At 59.0% G+C, this 20,346-nt stretch overlaps 3 protein-coding genes and 1 long non-coding RNA gene across 6 annotated transcripts; all 4 read right to left on the reverse strand.

Annotated features, from left to right (window-relative positions):
* Window positions 1-327: 327 nt before the first annotated feature.
* HOXB7 (homeobox B7) lies at window positions 328-3,818 on the reverse strand. Its single transcript, XM_036342025.1, has 2 exons — window positions 3,311-3,818; window positions 328-1,165 (listed from the first exon to the last, which is right to left on the reverse strand). The coding sequence occupies exons 1-2, from the start codon at window positions 3,708-3,710 to the stop codon at window positions 912-914; spliced, it is 654 nt and encodes a 217-aa protein (XP_036197918.1). The 5' UTR covers window positions 3,711-3,818; the 3' UTR covers window positions 328-911.
* Window positions 3,819-4,175: 357 nt separating this feature from the next.
* Window positions 4,176-18,970, reverse strand: HOXB9 (homeobox B9). Of its 2 annotated transcripts, none has more exons than XM_036341824.1 (2): window positions 18,363-18,970; window positions 4,176-4,390 (listed from the first exon to the last, which is right to left on the reverse strand). In XM_036341824.1, exons 1-2 carry the CDS (start codon window positions 18,874-18,876, stop codon window positions 4,200-4,202), a joined length of 705 nt encoding a protein of 234 aa, XP_036197717.1. In that variant the 5' UTR covers window positions 18,877-18,970; the 3' UTR covers window positions 4,176-4,199. The 2 variants fall into 2 exon arrangements, with proteins under 2 accessions (XP_036197717.1, XP_036197715.1); XM_036341822.1 differs by lacking the exon at window positions 4,176-4,390 and adding an exon at window positions 13,979-15,776.
* Window positions 5,276-7,555, reverse strand: HOXB8 (homeobox B8). 2 transcript variants are annotated; one of them, XM_036341826.1, is made up of 2 exons: window positions 7,091-7,555; window positions 5,276-6,285 (listed from the first exon to the last, which is right to left on the reverse strand). In XM_036341826.1, the coding sequence occupies exons 1-2, from the start codon at window positions 7,512-7,514 to the stop codon at window positions 5,981-5,983; spliced, it is 729 nt and encodes a 242-aa protein (XP_036197719.1). In that variant the 5' UTR covers window positions 7,515-7,555; the 3' UTR covers window positions 5,276-5,980. The 2 variants fall into 2 exon arrangements, with proteins under 2 accessions (XP_036197719.1, XP_036197718.1); XM_036341825.1 differs by having other exon boundaries at window positions 5,276-6,288.
* Window positions 7,585-11,000, reverse strand: LOC118672256. Its single transcript, XR_004973021.1, has 3 exons — window positions 10,894-11,000; window positions 10,254-10,312; window positions 7,585-8,066 (listed from the first exon to the last, which is right to left on the reverse strand). It is a non-coding gene; the product is annotated as an uncharacterized LOC118672256 (long non-coding RNA).
* Window positions 18,971-20,346: the final 1,376 nt, after the last annotated feature.

A 20,346-nucleotide genomic window follows, 5' to 3' on the forward strand; every position in this document is an offset into this window, starting at 1 on the left:
AGGACGCCTGTACGTGGTGTATTTGTGAATATAGAAAGACGAGTGTTTCTCTGTGGCTGTGTATGACAAGATGTATTTCTTTATAGGTGGCATCAGCCTATAAATAAGGGATGGTGTGCGTTTGTGTGTAAAAAATGTAAAGGGAACGTGTGTACGATGTTGGAGTTCACTAGCTGGCAGCCCCCAGAGCCGGGGCACCAGGAAAAAGAGCAGACCCCAGCCCAGAACGCAATAGGCCAGCATCAGCCGGCACAGCGGAGGGGTGCGGGGATGCACGGCTAACCCTGACCCCTCCCAGCCTCAGGGAGACAGAAAATAGAGCATCCGTTTGTTTTTAAATTGTGTTTATTTCTCCTTTCTTCAGATACACACAGAATGTAAAGAGAATCACAGGGCAGGCGGGAGCAGGGAGCGTCGGGCAGGGCAGGTGCACACAGAGGACAATGGAGCTAGTCGGTGGGTCCTTGGGGCTCCCTAAGGCCCCTTCAGTGCCTCTACTGGGAAGGTGGGCTCATGAGGGTGGGGGAACAACACGTTAGTCCAGACCCACAGACCACAAAAGACAGCGGCAAAGAAGGGAGCTTACAAAACAGCAACATTTTACAAAGACCTTACAGTTAGCGACATAGAAAAGGGGAGGCAAATTCCAGAAAGCTATAGAACAGGTAGGTGACGTCCTTCCCATACTGTACAGAACAAACCCGGCGGACTTTTCTATAGGTAGTTTTTGTTTTCAGTGTTAAGAAATCAAAATTTCACCTTCTCTCCTTAAACAATTTTTTTTAACTGCTTTCCATTTAAATAGGGATTCCTCCCCTATTTGATCTGAGTTTCCTGGTTCAGTCCCCAAAGCTGGGCTTCTCCCTCTCTCCCCTCCTCATCTCTCTCTTCCTCCGCCCGTTCTCCATCCCTCACTCTTCCTCGTCCTCCTCAGCCTCAGCCCTGTCCTGGTCAGTGGCTCCGGGGCCCGCGGTCTTGTTCTCCTTCTTCCACTTCATGCGGCGGTTCTGGAACCAGATCTTGATCTGTCTTTCCGTGAGGCAGAGCGCGTGCGCGATCTCGATGCGCCGCCGCCGCGTCAGGTAGCGGTTGTAGTGGAACTCCTTCTCCAGCTCCAGGGTCTGGTAGCGCGTGTAGGTCTGGCGGCCTCGCTTGCGGTCGGTCCCTGCGCACAGTGTTCAGAGAAAAATCAGCGCGTGCAGGGGAAAAAGCCAGGAGCCTGCCCATCTCCCTCTTAGACCTTGTGTGCGGTTTGGAGATTTGGAGTCAGTGGTTGGAAGAGCCCATTTTCCCATTAAACCAAATTTTCACTTTCCATACCCCAGCCCATGCCCACCCTCTTCCTCCGTGTGCAGACATTTCTACAGGCCTTCGCAGGCAAACATTCCCATTTTCCAGCTAAGAAATCTTCCAGGCCTGGGCTTCTGAACCCAACATCTAAACTGCTGCCTGTTAAAGGCCCAGGCCCGAAGGGGTGTATGTGGGACAAAGGGACCTTAATCTTTCCATCACCCTCAGGACTAGGGGCCTCAAGCCCTTGGATGCTGCTCTGATGGTCTTTGGAGTAGGGGGCAATGGGAACCATGTGAGTGACCCCAATATAAAGCACTAGGCCCGGCCTGAGTGCTTTTCCCCAAAAGAAAAGGAGACAAAGGACCCTCATATGTCCAGTCCTTCCCCTCCTTCCCCCCCCCCCCCTTGTGGAATGAGGAGTTGGTGAGAATTCACAGATTTCCTTGGGGCATGGAGTTGGTCTGAGAGCAGCTGCCCTCTGATGACTATTTTCCAGTGAGTGGCAGAGGTCTTACAGGGACAGGCCGTCCTGCCTGCCCACCTGCCCGACAACCTAGCTCTCCAAAGCAATCTTTCAGCCTCCAGGAAAGCACAGGGGAGAGTACAGACCTCAGCCTGGGTTGGGGGTAGAACATAAAGCATTTGTTTGATGGGGGCTGAGGGGCAGAGGAGAGCTTCGCAGGTTAGGCCCCAAACCCTGAGGAGGCTTGGGGGAGGTTGAACTGGGGGAGGTGCTGGTGCCAGCCCGCCAGGGAAGAAGCTGGTGGGAGGAGAGGCTGGGGGCCCTAATTTCAAGTCAGATAAAAGCCAAGCTGAAATGTTTACGAGCAGAAAAATTGGGACTTTGATAAATCAACTGGAAAGGCAGTTGAATTATGGAGCAGGTAATGGGGACCGTGACCACCAATACTGATGGGGTAGGAGCTGGTCTTCTCCTGGCCCTCAGCCCTGGCTGGATTGGGAGCCTCTGACCACAAGTCTTGGGCCTTCCGGACCTTGGGGTTGACCGCTGAGTCCGGGACAGCATTAGGAAGAATGCCTGGGAAAGGCTTGTCAGGAAACCATGGAGCACCTGGTCTCTTGGGGTTCCTACAGCAGCTGGCTTAGTGGCCTGTACTTTCGAGCCCTTGATTTGGCTCTATAAAGTCCTAGTGCCTCCCCCAAGAGGACAGCACCCTTCTGGAATAATACCTGCAAACTTGTCGGCCAGTTCTCCAGGGGGGCTGGGTGGCCCTAGAAGGGCACCTGAGTAAGCCTGTTGTACTCAGCATGAGGCCGCTGCCCCTTCCTCTCCTTCTCCTGCCTCCCCCTTCCCAAGTTCACTGGGGGGTCAGGAGCCTCATCTCTCTTAGGCTCAGCCTGCCCCCTCTCTCCACCTGCCTCTCTGGCTCTGTGTCCCAGGCTGGATCCTAATCTCTCATACCCCTTCCTCCCGCCAGGCCTCCAGAGCCCACCTCTAATTGTCCAGAAGGGAATAATGCGGGAGCAGGGTTGGCTGGGAAGGAAGGGGGAGGGGAGAATTGCTCATCGCTGCAGCCCCCTCCCCTAGACCTTATCCAAGCCGAGTCTGGGGGACACACCCAGAGCTGAGATCCCCAGCGGGGGTAAGGGGGCGGGGAGGGGGGGGGGGAGAACCCTAATGGCTATTCTCTGCAAACCCTAGCCTTCCTCCGCAAGACAAACGGCCTCTTCCCCGGCCTTTGCGGGCGCGGCTGATAAATATTTAAAGCTAAAAGGCTGAGAGGAAGGGTGGGGGGCGAGCTGGGGGATCCGAGCGCTGGGCCGTTGGCGGAGAGAGCGCCGCCGGGAAGCAGAGCGAGCCTGAGAGCGCCCAGCAAACCTGGGGTGGCGGCAGCGCGCCGGGTCGCGGCCCAGGGGGGTGCCGCGTCCCCGGGGCCCACCTCCGGCCGGGGGAGCACCGTGGACGCGGAAAGGGGCACTTGGCCGGGCAGGGGGCGCCCTCCGGGGAAGGCGCCGGGGCCCCTGCGGCTCGGGACGGCTCGGTGCGTGGCGTTACCTGAGCTGCGCATCCAGGGGTAGATCCGGAAGTTACTCTCGGCCGCCAAGTCCGCGTCCCTCGGCTCCTTGGCGCCCGCCGCCTTGGCGGGGTCCCCGGGACACACCCCGGAGAGGCTCTGCTCAAAGGGCGCGCAGTGCATGTTGAAGGAGCCCGGCTCGAGCCCGTAGCCGGCCGCGTAGACGCCGGCGGCACCCTGGCCCGCCATGCCCCCCCCGCCGGGGTACAAGCCCGGCACCGAGGCGGCAAAGGAGGCGCCCGACCCCGCTCCATAGCCCGGGCGCGGGGGGTTGGAAGCAAACGCGCAAGAAGTTTGTTCGGGGAAGGCTCCGGTGGCGAAAACCGAACTTGCGGCTGGATATTTAGAAAATAAAGCGTTCGCATAATACAATGAACTCATAATTTGGCCGGATGATTTGTAGGCAGGGACGTTTTAGTGTCGGTTTTACGAGATTCCTTGATATATTACAGAATTAGAGTCCAGATTTACACCAAAAAGGACCCCCTTTTTCCTCCCCGGGCCACGTGACCCCGCCCACGTGACGTCCCCTCCGCCAATGGCCGGGCCGCCTCCCCACGGCTCCGGTAATGTGGAAAAAATTGTGTGGCGTTGGATTTATACAATATGATCAATAATGCATGGGGGAGACAAGCTCTGTGGGTTGGGGCTGGGGGCTCCAGGGCCGCTGTCGACCCCCGTGGGCCGGAGGCCGCTGGCCGGCGAGACGTGGGGAGAACGGCATGGAGAGGCCGGGAAATAAATAAGCTGGGAGCCACCCGAGTCGGCGCCCCCCCACCCCCACCCTTCCTTCCCAGGCCGCCACCGGCGAGAAACAAACGCAGGGATTGCACGCCACGGGCGGGTGGGTGTGGGCCAGTCAGGCCTTTATTAATCCGGCCCAGGTCGGCCTGGCTGGGCCTTTGGGGGGCTCAGCCCGGTCCTGAGTGAGGAGCGCGGGGGGCCTGGCGTAGGCTCTCTGGGCGCCCCGGGCACCGGGCAGGGAAGGAGCCAGGCTTCGTGGGTGTTCCTTGAGGCGCCGGATCCAGCCCACGGGTGTTGGATGCTGCGTTTTCTGGTGGCTTAAAAAAAAAGGTTTGAAAATTTAAAAATGTGTTGTTGTTTTTTTAAAGGAAGGGGCGTGGGTGGGTGGGAAGAGAAAGGAAGGGGGCAGGGCGGCCGGGGCACTGCTCTTCTGGTTCCGGGAGGCGGACGCCTCCGTCGAGCGGCTGCCCGGCTGCCGGAGAAGCGGAGGGAGCGAAGGAAGGAAGGCGGCGAGCCAAGACTTCGGAGCTGGGCCTCGGTGGCCACGTCCCAGAGGGAGAGGCAGGCACGAGCCTCTCGCCTCTCCTCCCGTCCCCCCCATCAGACTCCAGGAAAAATAAAAATATAGAAGCTTGTTCAGTAGCCCTGCACTCCACCTCCGCCCCCTCCCCTGCACACACACACACACACACACACACACACACACACACAGAGGGCACCCAGAAACAAAGGAGAGAAGGTGGTGAGGAGACAGCCACCAGCCCCGGCGCATCTCTCCTGCGCGGCCAGGGCTGGGGTCTCCAGGGCCACGCAGTCTCGGAACGCAAAGGGTGGGGGTTTCTCTGGGCTCCCCTCCCTCGTTCCTCTCTCCTCCAATCACGCAGCAGCCGCCTCCCTCACCCCCTGCGCCCCTGGGTCGAGGGACTCGCACCACCTGCCTCCAGCCCCCGCCCCCTCCTCCGCGCGTCCAGGCCTGGCGGGCGCTGGAGCCCGGTGGCCAGCTCCCCCCACCATCCCCCCGCCCCCCCCAGCTCTGCAAGGCGCCTGGAGCAAATGAGCAGCGGGGCCCGGCCAGTCTCGGGTTCTTGCTTGTAAACTTTATTGTAACTCTTCCGCCCTTTTCAGGCGCAGACAACAGAACAAAGTATAGAGGAACAACAAAATATATAATTAGCCCTCCCTCCCTCCCCAATAAAGCAATTCACGGATACAGGATACATTCTCTTCACAGTAAACCTAAGAACACTTTTAACAATTGCCCACAGCGCGCATGCTAACTAAAGTAACCTCTTTTGAGAAACACTTAAGACGAAATTGTCAAATCAAAGAAGGGGGCGGGAGGAAAGAGAAGCAAGAGAGAAAGCCAGCGAGCTAGGTAGGGCAGCGGGGACAGAGGGGGTGGGAGGAGGAAATGAGGAAGGGGGGGGTCAAAGAGAGAGAGAGAAAGAGAGAAAGAGAGAGAGGGAGGGGAGACAGAAAGAATTACGGCGTGAATAGGCAGTTTCATGTTGTTGGGAGAACTTAGCAGAAATCGGTACCTCGGTCATTACAGGGAAAGGGGGCCATTGCACAAGGAGGCTTTTTACACGGGACGGGGGCGTGGGGAGGGGGCTCGGCCGAGCAGCAACCGCTCCCCCTCGCTGGGCGAGGGAGTCCTTGCTCACATCCCTGTCTTCCCCGGCCCCCATGGAAGGGAAGGGCATCCACGGTAGCTCACACACAGAAGCTATTACGAGATACTACCACTAGCGGGGACTGGCGCGGTGGGGACGCTGCGGCGGGAGGCCAGGCTCGGGGCGCCGCTCGCGGGGCCGGAGCTCTCGGGCGGGCGGGCGGGCGGACGGGCGGCGGCGGCGGCGGGCGGGCGGGCGGAGGGCGGCCGCGGCCCTGGCAGTCCCAGCTGGAGGCTACTTCTTGTCGGCCTTCTGCGCGTCGCCCTCCTCCGCCGCCTCCGGGGCCCGCTCCAGCTTCTGCTTCTCCAGCTCCTCCTGCTCACATTTGCTGCTGGGGAACTTGTCTTTGTTGTTTTCCTTTTTCCACTTCATCCTCCGGTTCTGGAACCAGATTTTGACCTGTCTCTCTGTCAGTCCCAGCGCGTGCGACACCTCGATCCGCCGCTTGCGAGTCAGATAGGGATTAAATAGGAACTCCTTCTCCAGCTCCAGGGTCTGGTAGCGGCTGTAGGTCTGTCGGCCTCGCCTGCGTCCGGCGGCTGCTGGGAAGGGGGGAAAGGGCGAGACGGAGGGAAGGGGAGGGTGGGGGAGGGGACGGAGACGGGGAAGGTTGGAAGATTCGTGAACCAGCCTTGGAGACCAGCATAATAAGTAAGGGCAGGGGACCTGCTACCCCGCGCGGGGGAGGGGGCGCGAGGAGGCCGCGGTCAGCTGGAGGTGGGGGCGTGGGGGGTGAGGGGCATCAGACACCACAGAATTTAAGGCAGCCAGAAAGGGGGAGCCGCCTCCCCTGGTAACAAGCAGCAGAGAGTGAGGTGGGGGTGGTTCAAATCTATTAAAAGTGCCATAAACTTTAGAAGGAAGGATGTGAAGGGGGGGGGGGAGATAAGAGTAAAAATGCCAGGATGGGGACGAATGGACCCACCTTGAAAAGCCCCCAGAAGAAAAGTTTCTTCAGGGCAATTAAACTATAAAGCAATTGAGAAGTGCAAAAGTTGAGCGCCCCCACTCCCACCACCCTCTCCCCACTCCCCCCCCCATAAAACAGTAAAAGGGGGGAAAGCAGGGGGAGAAGAAGAAAAGTCAGGCGGGGTGAGGGGTTTATGGATTCAGGAAATGTCTCTTAGCGACCCTCCTTCAAGGGAAACAAAAAAAAAAAAAAGGAAGAGAAAAAGACAGAGAGAGAGAGAGGAAGGAAGGAAGGAAAGAAATGGGAGACCATCTGAACGAGCAGGCACGGCTCCCCGGAGCCGGAGGGGACGCCCCGGCCTGCCCGGCCCCCCGGCCCGGCCTCGGGCCCTCAGGGCTCGCGCTCCCCCCTCGCCGGCCCGGCCTCGAGCTCACCTTGCGGGCGCATCCAGGGGAAGAGCTGGGTGGGCGACGGGCTCTGCTCCGAGCCCTCGGCCTCCTCGCCCAGGCCGCTGGCGGCCGCGAGCTTGCAGTCCGCGTACTGCACCAGGTCGGGGTCCTGCGCGCCGAACAGGCTCTGGCGCTGCAGCGGGTCGTAGCCGTAGAAGTTGCCGGGGTCCCCGTGGCACGCCACGGCGCACGGGTTCTGCTGGTAGGGCGCGGTGGACAGCGACGACGGCCCGTGGTAGAACTCCTGGATCTGCGACGGGTGCTGGAAGCTGCCGCCGCCGCTGGGGCCGTACACCACGGTGGGCCGGCCGCCCAGGTCCTGGGCGAAGCCGCAGTCATAGTAATTGGGGCGCAGGGACTCCCCCGTTTTGTATTTGGAGAACAGTGAGTTGACGAAATAAGAGCTCATTTTATTGAATTTTGAGGCGGCGGCGGCGGCGGCGGCTGTAGTTGGGGGCTGGTGGGGAGGGGGTGGGGAGGGGGAGAGGGAGGGAGAGAGAGAAAAAAAACGCGGATTCGCCGGCTCCCAGCCACCCTCGCCAGGAGAGGAGAGGGGAAGGGAGGAGGGGGAAAAGGAAAAGAAAGAAAAAAGGCGAAGGGGAGCTCGGAGCCGCCGCACTTTTTGCGATTTCCAGGAATAGGGAAGGACCGCGGAGCCTCCAAAAGTCTAAGCTCGCATGGCAGCCGGCTCGCGCGCCCTCCCCCCACCCCCCACCCCCCAAACAAAAATCTACCGCCACTTCAAGAGGTCCTCGCTTTACATTTCGAAGAAAGGATGCCAGTTCATAAACAGTTTTCGGTGATTTACTTCCCTGCAAATGAGTTGTTTCATATTTTGCACTGTCTTTTCATGATCATTTGCATCCATTAGAGACCCCGCATCCTATTGGCTTCTCCGTACTCCTCCCGGACAGAACGCAGAACGAGGGTGAGAGCGCGAGAGAGCGAGCGAGCGAGAGAGCTAGAGCGAGCGAGCGCCAGGGAGTGAGGAGAGCGCGAGGGGGGGGGGGGAGGAGGGGAAGAAAAAAAAAAACAGCCAGAGAGAAGGGGGGGTAGAGAGAGGGGGAGAGGGAGAAGGGGGGAGAGAGAATGAATACGGATTAAATCTGTTTAACTACCTACATTAATGAGATATCTCTTCCCTCACAACAAATCAAATACCTTCGCAGACCACCCCCAAAGACTGATGTGGGGGAGTCACGAAAAAAAAAACACACACCCACAACCACGCGCACACAGAGACCCAGCGCCAGACGCAGGCAACGCTGTTAATTTCGTGATTTTTAACGAGGCAGTTGAAGTCTTTTTAAATGTCAGGGTCGCTTCGGAAAAATGTAAAAGAACACGGCTTAATTGCGCTGAGTTTTAAAAGGTCCGATAAATGTAATTGGTATTTTAATACAAGTTATCAAATCATACAGCTTCCCCTCCTAAACATATTTTCCAACAAACGAGGTAGTCATATTTAAAGCTTTAATAATCAATTTCCTTATTATTGATAAAGGTTTAACTGTCGTGTGAAGGGAATTGGCTGGGTAGCCAGCCCCCCCCCCAGAAAAAACGCCTGTAAACTCTTTAACAAACTATAAAACGCAATAAAGCCGGAGTCTGTTGTTGTTTATGCCGCAGCGCATAAAAGCTGTTAGCATTTTACGAGTTCTTTCCTCTACAGCTATAAAACTGCAGCTTCGATCGCCCCCGCTGCACGGCTGCAGTCGGTGGGGGTGGCAAAGCCAAAATGAAAACGATTATGGGTTGGGGTTTTTTTCGGTGCAAACGGTGGCTTTTCCGCGAGTTTTTGCCTCCTTCAGCTGTGCAGAGCACCTGTCCCCACCCCCCCTCTGGAGCCCCCAGACCACCACCCCCTCTGCCACCCCCAGACCACTCACCAGCGTTTCCCTATTCAATAAACAAGCCGGCTTTTCTTTGGAGAAGGGGTCTGGGAGGGTGTGAGGAGGGACCGGGACAGGGAGAAGAAACTTTCTGGTTAATGGGCACCAAGCAAAGTTCCCCCTAAAACGGAGGATTCCAGTTTTTTCACAGCCTGGTGTGTGTGGGGGGTCTGGAATGGGGATGAGGTATCTGGTAGAAGGCGCTTGGGCCCAGTCAGGGCTTTGGGGGGCCGAGCTCGTGTGATGGGAGAGGAGCCTGATGCCACCAGCAGGATGGCACCCACTTGGGTTGTCGCACTCCTGCACGCAGGCCTGGGGGCCCAGGAACCAAGCCCAGTGGCCTCCCGACCTTCCCAGCATGCTTGGGGGAGAGGGCACCCCAAGCCTATCAGCACATCACAGGGAGCAAAGGGCACTGGAGCCACCGCTGGGCACCAGGCCCTGGCACCAGGCCTTGATGCCACTGCCCTGTGCCCTCCTCAGCCCTGGGCCTTGGCTGCGAGGGGAGGGTGTGTATGAAGGGGGCACCTTTTAGCTTTCAGCATCCTGTGAGCCACTGTCACTGCCTAAACTGACCTTGGAGTAGAGGGGATTTCGACGCGGCAAGGCCACCGAGTCCCCCGTTTTCTCTCCTCCCCTCCTTGGGGAGCCTTTAGTTGGGCTTGGCTTTCCTTCCAACCTGAGGACCTGAGGCCTGAAATATGGACTGCAGATCCGAACTGACTTGGTGCCATACCCTTAAGCGGGTGGCCTTTCCTGGCCTGCCAGGCCTGGTGGTGGCGGCTTAGGCTTCAGAAGGCCCTGGTCTGAGGGTCTGAACCAATGGGCTCCTGGAGGGGCTCCCTGGCCAAGGGAAGGGAAGAAGGAAGGAAGGAAGGGGGAGAGAGGAGAGACATTTTCTAGCAAGAAAAGTGGAGGTTTTACAAATACATTCCATTCCTTGTTTATTTAGGAGCGTGGCTTGCTGTGTGTTCCGGGGATCCGGGTCACCCCAACCTTTGTAAAAATCAAACCATCGCCTTCCTAAGGGGAAGTGACCATGGGGGGGCCACTGGCCCTTCACAGGTGAATCTGGAGAATGGGAGAGGGGCTACCAGGGAGCGAGACAGGAGAAAGGGAAGGGAAAGTGTTGAATCTTCAAACGCCAGACGAAGAGGGAGGTGAGGCAGTGGAAGCGAGAGAGAGTTAAGTTGTTGCCGAAGCAACATTTTTATCAAATGCGGGGGGGATTTTATGGTCACGATTTGAGGACTCACCGGTGAGGTAGCAATTCAATGACTTGTTCTAAATCATCCCTACACCGTGCCAGAAATTCCTGATGGAAGGAAAATGTTTCTGTTATAAGAAGGAAAAAAACGCAACAAGAAAGAGCGAGGAGATAATTTATAAACACCCAACGGAGCGCAGATTTATTAGAGAAACTCAAGTTGAGAAAGTCCGCTCGCCTCTTCGCACGCGCTCCTGGGGGGGGAGGGGGCTCGGCCTAAGGGGGGAGGGGGGCTAGTTCTCGCGCAGGTTGGTCCCAGTGAGGGGCGCGGGTCGGGCTGGGTCCGGAGGAAACAGGAGATTTGGAAGCGGAGAGTCTAAGGGCAGACAGTGCGCGGGGCTCAGGGTGAGCAGCACCCGGAGCCCGGGCCTCCAGCTGCTAAACCGCGAAAGGACCCGCGCCCCCCACGTTTGCGCCCCGAGCCCGAGCCCGAGCTCGCACCTGGGGACCGCGGACCCCGGGGGAAAGCGAGCTGCCGCTCCCTGCCGCTCCGCGCCGCCCCACGCGCTTCTGGAAAACGCGCGTGTTTTCCGGGCGAAACAAGGCAGCCTTCCGCACCTCGCCGTTCCGGGGAACCCCTGCCCCGCTCCCGGGTTAGCCCGGCGCCCAGCCCAGACCCCCACACTTACAAAGGCTTTTGGAGCCTCAGTCCATGCGGAGCCCACCTCGCCGGCTGTGGGCACCTCCAATCCCACCAGAGCCACGAATCCATTTACCCCCCAAAAAACTGTCCCCCCCATCCCCTACCCCCCACCTCCCGGGCTAGCTCACCCAGGTCCCTCTCCTGCGGATCTGGCGGCAGATTTCCCGCAGCTTCCTCTCCATCTGACCTTCTTCTGCCGGCTCCCCCCTCTCACCTGACTTGCTCACCCGCATCCGCAGACATTCCTGTTGCTCCCCTCCCCGGAAAACGCTTTTTCCCCGAACCAATTCTCCTCTTTTATTTAGACCCATTATTCCTATTATTATTATTATTATTACTATTATTACTATTCCCCGTTCTATTTGCGTTTGTTGCCCCCACAGAACACAGAAACTGGGGGGATGAGAAGCGCTGAGCCCTCCTCCTGGGGGAAGTGCGTAAAATTGACTATTTGGGGGGGGGGGCAACATCAATACATCTGAAATCTATAAAATGGGGGAAACGGCCATAATGAACCCTATATTTTTATTACGCACAAATTATTCATGACTTTTCGCAGCGCTCAGTTCGTAGATTCAGGGCCCACCAAAGGTGCGAAGTGCAGCCACCAGCGCCCGCAGCCGCCGCACCGGGGATTTTCGCATGGAGCAAGGCTGCCATCTAGCGGCCACCCTGAGAAAAGGCGCCGTCGCCGCCCGCTCGGCCGGTTTCTCCGAGAGCCAGCCACCCAGGCGAGAAGCGAGGAGAAACTTTCGTTCTGGTCAGAAAGGCGGGAGGGAAAGGGCGCCGGAAATCAGGAAAGGGTTCATCGAATTGTGCAGATAAGCTGAAAACAAACAAACCGAAAAACAGGGTGAGGGGGTGGGGGAGAAAAAAATAAAAGCCACGGCTGACACCAGTCCCCGATTCCAAGACCCGAAATTCTGGGGGAGACCGCCGAGCAGTGAGCCGCTTAGAGCCCGTAAACGGGGGGCTCGAGCACTTTCCAAACCCAACCCATTGTTTCAAATTCTGAGGAGAAACAATTGAGCTTTTTGTGGGGGGAGAGGAGGCCTGAGAGGGGGGAATGGGACTGTAAAAGGATCCAGAGGCTGCCCGCGCCCAGACGTCTGGCCCCGCCGGACGTCTGTGTGTGTGTGTGTGTGTGTACGCGCAGGGGGCGGGGGGCTTCTTTATGACGTCCGATTCTGGGGGGGGGGGGAGGCAGAGAAGAACAAAGACAAGAGTTCCAATTGCGTTCTCTAAAGCGCTGGTGACAACAAAGTGTTTTTCTCTCTCCCTTCCCTCTTCTCTCCTCTTTGCCCCTTGGGGCACCGGAAACCTCAAACCCGGTACTGGGCGGGGAAGGTGGGGGCTTGGGAGCTGGTCCCCCCATGTCCCCCCACCCATCCCCCCACCCCCGCCAGGCCCGGAGCCCAGGCCCAGCTGCGGCTCTCTCAGCTCCGGAAAGTGTCCCCTCACTGTTTGCTTTGCTGCTGCTTAGTTTCTTAACCTTCAGAAATTTATACGCTATAAACTTTTATAGCGGTCATATTCTTTTATGGCTGCGCGCACGGCACTGAATTCCTCTCCCGGCTTCTCTGTCTGGCACTCTGCGCGCTCTTCCTCTCCGAATCTCTCGCTTTCTTTTATGGCAACAGCTTTCCCCATCTCCGGCTTCCCGGCCTCCGCATCCTCGCCTTTGTCTGTCTGTAAAGAAGCCACCACCGCGGAGAAGGCAGGCCCCGCTGGCGGCTGCGCCCAGCGCGCTCGCCCCCGCCCCGCAGGCTCCTCTCGCTTCTTGCGTTTCCTCTGGGCGGCACCGGCCTGCTCGGCTCGCCCTCAGCCCCGGCCGGCTCCGGGGAGACCAGGAGGAGGAGGGAGCCCGGTCTACACAGGCTCTAAAGCCAGATTCATTGTATAACCCGAATGGAACCCTTGGAGGAGGCGGGCGCCAGGCCCTCCCCACCGCGGCCAGGAGCCTCGTTTTCTCCTGCCGGCGGCTAGCTTGCCGATTCGCGCACCCCTTTGTTCGCAGGACAGGGGTAGGCCTGGCCTTCTCACTCCCGATCCTTTCACTCGGGTTAGGCTTTGTCCGCACCTCTACCCGAGCCCTGGGGTCCTGGAAGGCCGCCGCGGGCGCGTGGCCAGGTGGGGGGCTCCCAGCGAGGCGGGTTCCCCAGCGCCAGCCCCGCACAAGCCGAGTCCCAAAGCCTGGAGGCGCAGGGCAGCGCTGTCCCGGAACAGCAGCCTTCAAAGGGGCTCTGGGGCGGGGGGAGGACACCACCGGCTGAGGGGGGCAGAAAGGTGCCTCTCCCAACAGAACTTACTTCTGGGGTCTGATTGGAAAGGGAATTGTTTTTCTCTCCCGAGACAGTTCTGTTCCCCATTCAATCCTCTCTCCGGGCGGTTGGAGCTGCCTGCCCAGGTGGCCCCACCACCACCAACCTCCACCCGCTTTGTACCAAGGGAGCTACCTTTGGCTCCCATTCCGGGAGGAAACCGAGAGCCCTAAGGGGTTTGATCCTCGTGAATGTTAGAAAGGAGGGCTCCGCCTAACCAGTCGCCCCGGCTGCAGGGAACAGCAGAAGGAAGCTACTGCCTCCTCGCTGGCAGGAGATTTTAAAGTGACCAAACCACGGTGACCTCAGGCAGCTGAGCTCGAAGCTGCTTCCAGGAGCCACAACCCGGCCTTGTCCTCCCGCTGGCTCTGGGGTTTGTGGGAGCCCCTGGTACACCTTTGGAAGAATCGAGACCAGGCCCTTTCCTCCCCTCCCATCTCCCAGCTCTCCTGTGGGAGGCTCTTGCTCAATAGAAGCCGTGGTCTTGGGACCTGGGGTGCCCACCAGCTCTCAGCTCCCCCAGGAGCCAGCTCTGCAGGGTCTAAACTTCCTGCTTACCACGCCACCCAAGAGGAACTAGAGCCTCTCCTCCTGGCCAGGTGAGAAGAGCCAGCAAGGAATAAGACACAAGAGGAGGTTTATTTTTCTAGAGCGATATATATTTTTTGTTCTTTTTTTCTTTTTTTTTCTTCCAAAACAATCAGAGCTCTAGGCCCCCGACCCTCCCCACTCCCACCCACCACCCTCCCATGTAAGAGACAACTGAAAACAGGCGAGACAATCACCCCCAAAGAAATCACAAAACACAGCACAATTTCACAGCCACTGACGAAGCAAAAGAAGTTCTACTGGAATGTCCCCTTGCCAGGGCGGGAGGCGCAGAAGCAAGAGTCCATGGAATTGAAAGGGACTGGCGAGGTGGGGCAGCAGGGGGCGGCCGGGAAGCCGAGAGGCAGCTTGGGCCGGAAGCTTAGGTGCCTTTCCGCCTTTTCCTTTGCACGCGGGACTGATCCCCAGAAGCGTGCGGGAAGCAGCCGCGCAGGTCGCCATCCAGGCCCGGAGCTGATCGCAGATCGGCGCCCGGGCCTGTCTCTTTCTGCGCCAGGGCGGCAGCCGCCAGTTCCCGCGGCTCCTCCTCCGAGTGGGTCGGGACCTGGGCAGCATGGGGAGGAATGCGCCCCGGCCCGCGCGCGCTCGGGAGCCTTTGCCCCTCCTTGTCCGCCACAACTTGTCCAGGAAGGGCGTTCAGGAATCGATTCTCAATCAATTCTCCACGGAACTCTCCGCCCTGGCTTTCCTGCCTAAGGCAGGGCGGACCTAGAGGGATGGAGGGGAGGGTTTCCCGCCAGGGGCGGCTTGACTCGCTGGTGCAAGGTGGATTTGGCCAACCAGAGTTGATTTCGGAGCTGGGGGGATGCGGAAGGATGCAGGGCCGGTGGCGAGCAAGAGGGGCTACAGTCGCAGACAAGCGGGACACGGATGAACGGGTGGACAACATTGGCAAGGCTTACGACCCACGATCTGACCTCCTTTTGTTGGAAGGAGAGGAAAACAACATGCAGAATTAAACATTTCCTGCAACAAAATGTGTGGAATGCCTTCAGAAAACCTAAGATACCCTCCTAAGACGACGCTGCCTTTCCTTCTCCCCTCCAGCCCACCAGCTTGGGGGCCGAGTTTTGTCCCCCTTGTTGGGGGTTCCGTGGGGGTGGCGTGGTGACATTCAGCCTCATGGGCTGCAGTGCCTCGTTCAGGAGTGTGTCTCTAGACATCTTGCCCTGTCTTTGCATCAGGGGTAGAATGGCTGTTCTAATAGATTTGCCCGTGCGATGGTCTGCACTAGGGAGGCTACTGCATTTGAGTGTTGGCTGTGAGCTCTCCCTGTCACTACTGTGGGCCCCAGGCTTCATGTATGAGGGCATCTGCTGGGCTGTGTGCAGCTGGAGTGTCCCTGGGTGGCACTGGGATAGGCAGGCTGGAAGTGAGGGGCTGGGGCTTCCCAGAAAAACTGGGGGGGGGGGTGCAGGTTGCTAGGGGTTCAACTAGGGTCTCTCTTTCCTTGTGGCCCATTCCCTTCTTAAGAACCAACTACGTCTACCTTCTAAATTAACAAAACTTTCTCCTGAGGTCTAGGGAGAAGAGGGCTGGTGAGAGCGGAAGAAAGGAGAGAGGCTCTAGGTCGCAGGAAAGGACTTGGAAGGGAAAGACTCCCTTCCCCATCCACTTGAATACATCCCAGACAGCACTGGCTCTGCAGCCACCTTATAAATAAGCGTGAGATGGGGAAGGAGTGGGAAGGGGAGGGGGCGTCTTTACTCTTTGCCCTGTTCCTTATTCATTTTCTTCATTTTCATCCGCCGGTTCTGAAACCAGATTTTGACTTGTCTCTCACTCAGATTGAGGAGTCTGGCCACTTCGTGCCTACGGTCCCTGGTGAGGTACATATTGAACAGAAACTCCTTCTCTAGCTCCAGCGTCTGGTATTTGGTGTAGGGACAGCGCTTTTTCCGGGAAGAGCGAGCGTGCAGCCAGTTGGCAGAAGGGTTGGCTGAAAGAGAAGCAGCGACAGAATCAAAGAAAGGAATGGTTGTGGGGGGGGGTGAAGGGTTCTCCTGTTCTCCTTCCAAGAAGGCACCTCCCAGGCTACCTACTCCCCACCTGGCATTGGAGAAAGGGGCACCTGGGCCTTCAAGTTCCCAGACAGGGGCCCAGCCATGGGCCGGGAGTTGCGATGGACATCTCTGGGCGGAGTGATTTGGACAGGAGGGAGCCAACCAGCTGCCAGGCTGCCCAGCATTGCCAAAGCTTTGCCCACCTCAGGTCTTCTTTTTATCTCTTTCTACACTTGGGTCCAAACAGGTAAGGACTCAAGTCAGAGCCCAGCATGGTGGCCTCCCCCCCACCCCGCACTACCGGTCTAACTAGGGGTGGCTGATCTGAAGGTCCTCGCTCTAGGGCTGGGAGGTGAGAGAGGGTTGGACTGGGGCAGAGCAGCTTCAGCCACAGACAAGAGACCTCTTGGCCCGCCAGCCCAGGCCCAGTGCACCGTGCCTTAGTCCCAAGCTCTAGTCTCTTGGCCACATGGTAGCAGGCATATAATGTCCATGTAGATACCCCCCCCATACACACACCCCCACACACAAATATGTGTCCGCACTCAGAGATGCGAACATCCAGCACACTCCAATTCACCAGCAGCCCAATTGCAACCATTTATCAACTCCAGTCTGTGGACAAGGGAGCGCCAGGGGCTCCCAGATAACTTATGGTTGCAATAGTCTCTCCTTTTCCGCTCCTGCTCAGCTCGCAGTTTGGCGAAAGCAAGTTCAGGGAAATTGGGAAGCAAGATTGCTCCAGTCCCAAGGTGGGGAGCCAGGGAGAAGGCGGGGTAACAGAGAGCTCTGCACAGCACACTTCCCTCCAACTGGCTCCTTGTGGTAAAGGGGAACAGAGGAAAGGGTAATGGAGGGGGGGGGGCGGGTAGAAATATTTACAGGCTTCTCTTCTCCTTCTGGTCTCTCTCCCTATCCTGGAATTCAGAAAAGTTGCCAAATAAAGCGGAACTATTAGAAATAATAGCTGCCCTCTACTAGATTCCTTCTCCCCAAATAAAAAAAAAAAGCACTAAATATTTTTTTTAAATAATCTGGTCCATCCTGCACTAAGTACCATGTCTTACCAATTTGCAGCGCTATTTCCTTAATGTGATTGCCTGTGATAGGACCTACATTCACATTAAATATGAAAGAGGAAAAAATGTTAATAATTGATCCTAACCAAACTGCTGCCTTGCAATAATGGGTTTTCCAGGCAGAGTTTGGGGGGCTGGGGGTGGGGGCTCTATTTGGGTGTGAGCAGGGAGGGTTTGGGAAGAGCCGGTGTGACCCAAATGCCAGCTCTTGTGATTCAACCTGGCAGGTGGGACCCCACAGGCACCTCAGGGGAGTGGGGCCGCAGGAACACCCCAAAGGGCCTGTGCCCCACTCTGTTGGTGGGAAATCTGGCAAAGCAAGCAGAGAGTGAGCATCTGACCCCCACGCTCCAAAAAGAGGAAGGGGTGAAGGCTTGGCCCCACCAGCCTGAGGGTTATTGGTTGGGGCTGAGCCCCCCACCAATTTGCTCTTCTCAACCTTAAAACATAGGATGCTCCCTACCACCGCCCCCCCCCCCCCTCCGGCAGCAGCACCTCCGGGAAACGGCCTGACGCGGGTTCCTGGAGGGGGTGCTTAGGGGGGAGTGGGAGGTGAAGAGAAGCTGCCGTCAGAGGGTAAAGCCCCGCACCCCTCCGTCAGCCTCTCTTCCCCCACCCTGCGCTCCCCGGGGGCCCTGCGGGATCTCTCCTCCTCCACTCTGCCGGTCGGTCCCGAAGTTCGGAAGCGATTCCCGACTCCCCGCCAGGCGGACAGCGCCGGCTGGGGCGGGGGCGGCCTCGGAGAGCAGCGGGAGGCCGAGGAAAAGGCAGCCGCAACCCCGGCGAGGAGGCGGAGGAGAGGAGGAGGAGGCCGAGGACAGGCTCCCGGGGAGGGGCCGTCGCACCGGGGAGGAGGCTCAGTGCCCGGGCCCCGGCTTCCCCGCCCCTCCCGGCGCCGGCTGCGGACCCTGAGCCGCTCCTGCTCGAAATCCGCTCGGCTCAGTCCTCCGCCAAGCTGTTGCATCGCAAATAAAATCCTAATGAGCCCCCACCCCCCACTTCCCCTTGGCCCGCTTTGACGGGGCGCGCGGCGCGGGGAGCTCTGCCAGCCGCGCGGGCCGCCGCCGCCGCGTGCGCTCCCTCCGGCCGCCGGGCCCTCCGCCTGCGGCTGCCGCCGGCCCGGCCTCTCCCCGGCCGCCCGCCGGTCTCCGGGACCGTGGGGGCAGGGCGGCCGGGGAGCCGCGAGCTGTCCCTGCTCCCCCGTTTCCTCCCGGGCTCTGCGCAGTGGGCGCGCCGCTCCTCCCGCGGCCTCGGGCTCCCCTCGGGGACACCCGGCTGGCTTCCTCCCTTCCTTCCTTCCCTCCTTCCTTCCGCCCCTTCCCTCCTCCCCCGCTCGCCCGCCGCCCGCGCCGCGGTCTCCCTTCACATTGTCCGCCGTTTATGGCCTCTCCCCTCCCCCTCGCTGGCCTTCGGCTGGGCATTTCCTCACTTTTTATAACTTACTTTGATCCGGCCTCTCTTTGTCCTCGCTTCCTTCGCAAACTTTATTGTCCCCGAAGCCGGGTCTTTGATTAGACAGGACGGCCTCCCTGCCCGCCGAAGTTTCCAAACTGTACTCGGGCGCGCCCGGCTTGAGCAGCTCCCCCGGCGCGCCCAGCAGCGGCTCCGCCTTCACCGCCGGGCCCGGGCCCGGGGCCGCCTCGCCGCGCGGCGCCGGCTCCAGCCAGGTGCGGAGGTACCTGCTCTCGGCCGGCGGGACGCCCTGGGGCTGGAGGTAGGGGTGGTAGACGGCCGGCAGGCTCCCGGACGCGTGCGGGCTCAGGGGCGCCCAGGACGCGCCGAACACCGGCGCTTTGGGCTGGAAGCTGCAGGAGGGGAACTCCAGGTGCTCCGCGTGGCCCGGCTGCCGCGGGCTCGCGTACTGGCCGGAAGGAAACTTGGCTGGAGGCGCGTCCTCACTCTCGTGACTTATGATCGAGTCGACATAATAGCTGCTAAGCGTCCCAGAAATGGACATTCTCAGACATTATCCGGGCGCTAGCAGGGGGAAGGGAAGCGCTCGCGCGGCGGCGCCCGGGCAGGGAGAGGTGGCACCCAGACCGGTGTGAGGGCTTTCGGACACGACCCCCCCGGCCCCCCACCCTCCCACCCCCACCCCCTGCTCAACTTCTCAGCCAACAAAGTACAGTGGAGCGGCCCGGCTCAGCGCTCCTTGCAAAATGATTGGTCAAAGTTTTTCCGACTGCCTGATAAAGCGTCACTCCGACATAAATCAATCCGGCGAGGGGGCCGCGCGCTCTGTCATCCGTCCGCAAGCGCATTCCATATCGAGGATGGATTGTTTTATGCTGATGCAATGTGCTATCACGTCAGGGCTCGGGCGGCCACGTAACCTCAGCGAGAGCAGCCGGCCGCCCGGTCCCTCCGCCTTTTGCGAGAAGGGGGGTGGAGTTCTCCATGGGGGGGGGGCGGGGGCGGAGGGGAGGCGGAGGGAAGCAGCGGCTGCCTCTGGAGGGATGCGGGCGGCGGAGCCCTCTCCCCAGGCGGGTCGGGGAGGGAGCGAGGGAGAGCAGGACAGTGGGAGGGACCGAGCCCCAGCTTGGGAGCAGCCAGAAGGGCCCAGGGCGTAATTAACCAGGAAGTGGTCCTGCCCCTCCACCCCCCTACACACACACCTTCACTCCATCCCTCGGGCCCTCCTTTCCTCTCTTCTGTCCTCTTGTCACAAGATGTTTATGAAACAACTGCGCAGCAGCCATTCGTTGGAGATGGTTGGGGAGAGAAGTTGGGGATTTTTGAGACGTGATCCTCTTTGGAGGGGGCTCTCTGCGGCTATTCCAGGAAGGTTACTGCCCTGGGACTTTCTCCTGACCCTCAGTAGCTGAGAGAGGGGAATATAAGGGGGTGAGTGCCCTGAAATCCTGTCCTGAAATGCAGCTGTCCTGAACTTAGAACCTGCATGAGTTGAAAGGGATCCATCAGGCCCTGGAAAGTTGAGCTTCTGAAAGAGTTTAATACAACTCGCCAAAGCTCCTCTAGACTTCTGGGACCTCTCTTTGGCCCTGGCCAGAGGGAAGTATGGGGTTGGGGGGACACAGCCATTTCTCCTTCCCTCCACTGAATAACAGGCCAGGCCCTTAAAATTGCCCAGATGGGGGAGCTGGATGTGACAAAGGATTAAGGCAACTTCCCTAAGGTGTCAGCAAGCAGAGGTGTGGGAAGGGGTCCAGCTATCTCCCCTTCCGCCCAGTGAGGATGGAGCCTTTCAAGGCTCTCCTGTCCCACTCCTCTCAGCGGTCACTGTCGTCCAGAAAGATCTCCAGACACTAGTGTTAGACACCAACCAGCATAGGCAGAGAGCCCGTGGGCTCCCTCTCCCGCCCACCCTCCGCCTTCTCTTGCTGGAGTTTCCAAATCCCCCCCCCCCCCCCCGTTTTGTTGGTATCAATTCTTTGGGCCCTGAGCTTGTTCTTCCTGCTTCTGCCCT

The sequence above is a fragment of the Myotis myotis genome, unplaced genomic scaffold (assembly GCF_014108235.1).
Source record: "Myotis myotis isolate mMyoMyo1 unplaced genomic scaffold, mMyoMyo1.p scaffold_m19_p_17, whole genome shotgun sequence".
In the NCBI taxonomy this organism is placed as follows: domain Eukaryota; kingdom Metazoa; phylum Chordata; class Mammalia; order Chiroptera; family Vespertilionidae; genus Myotis; species Myotis myotis.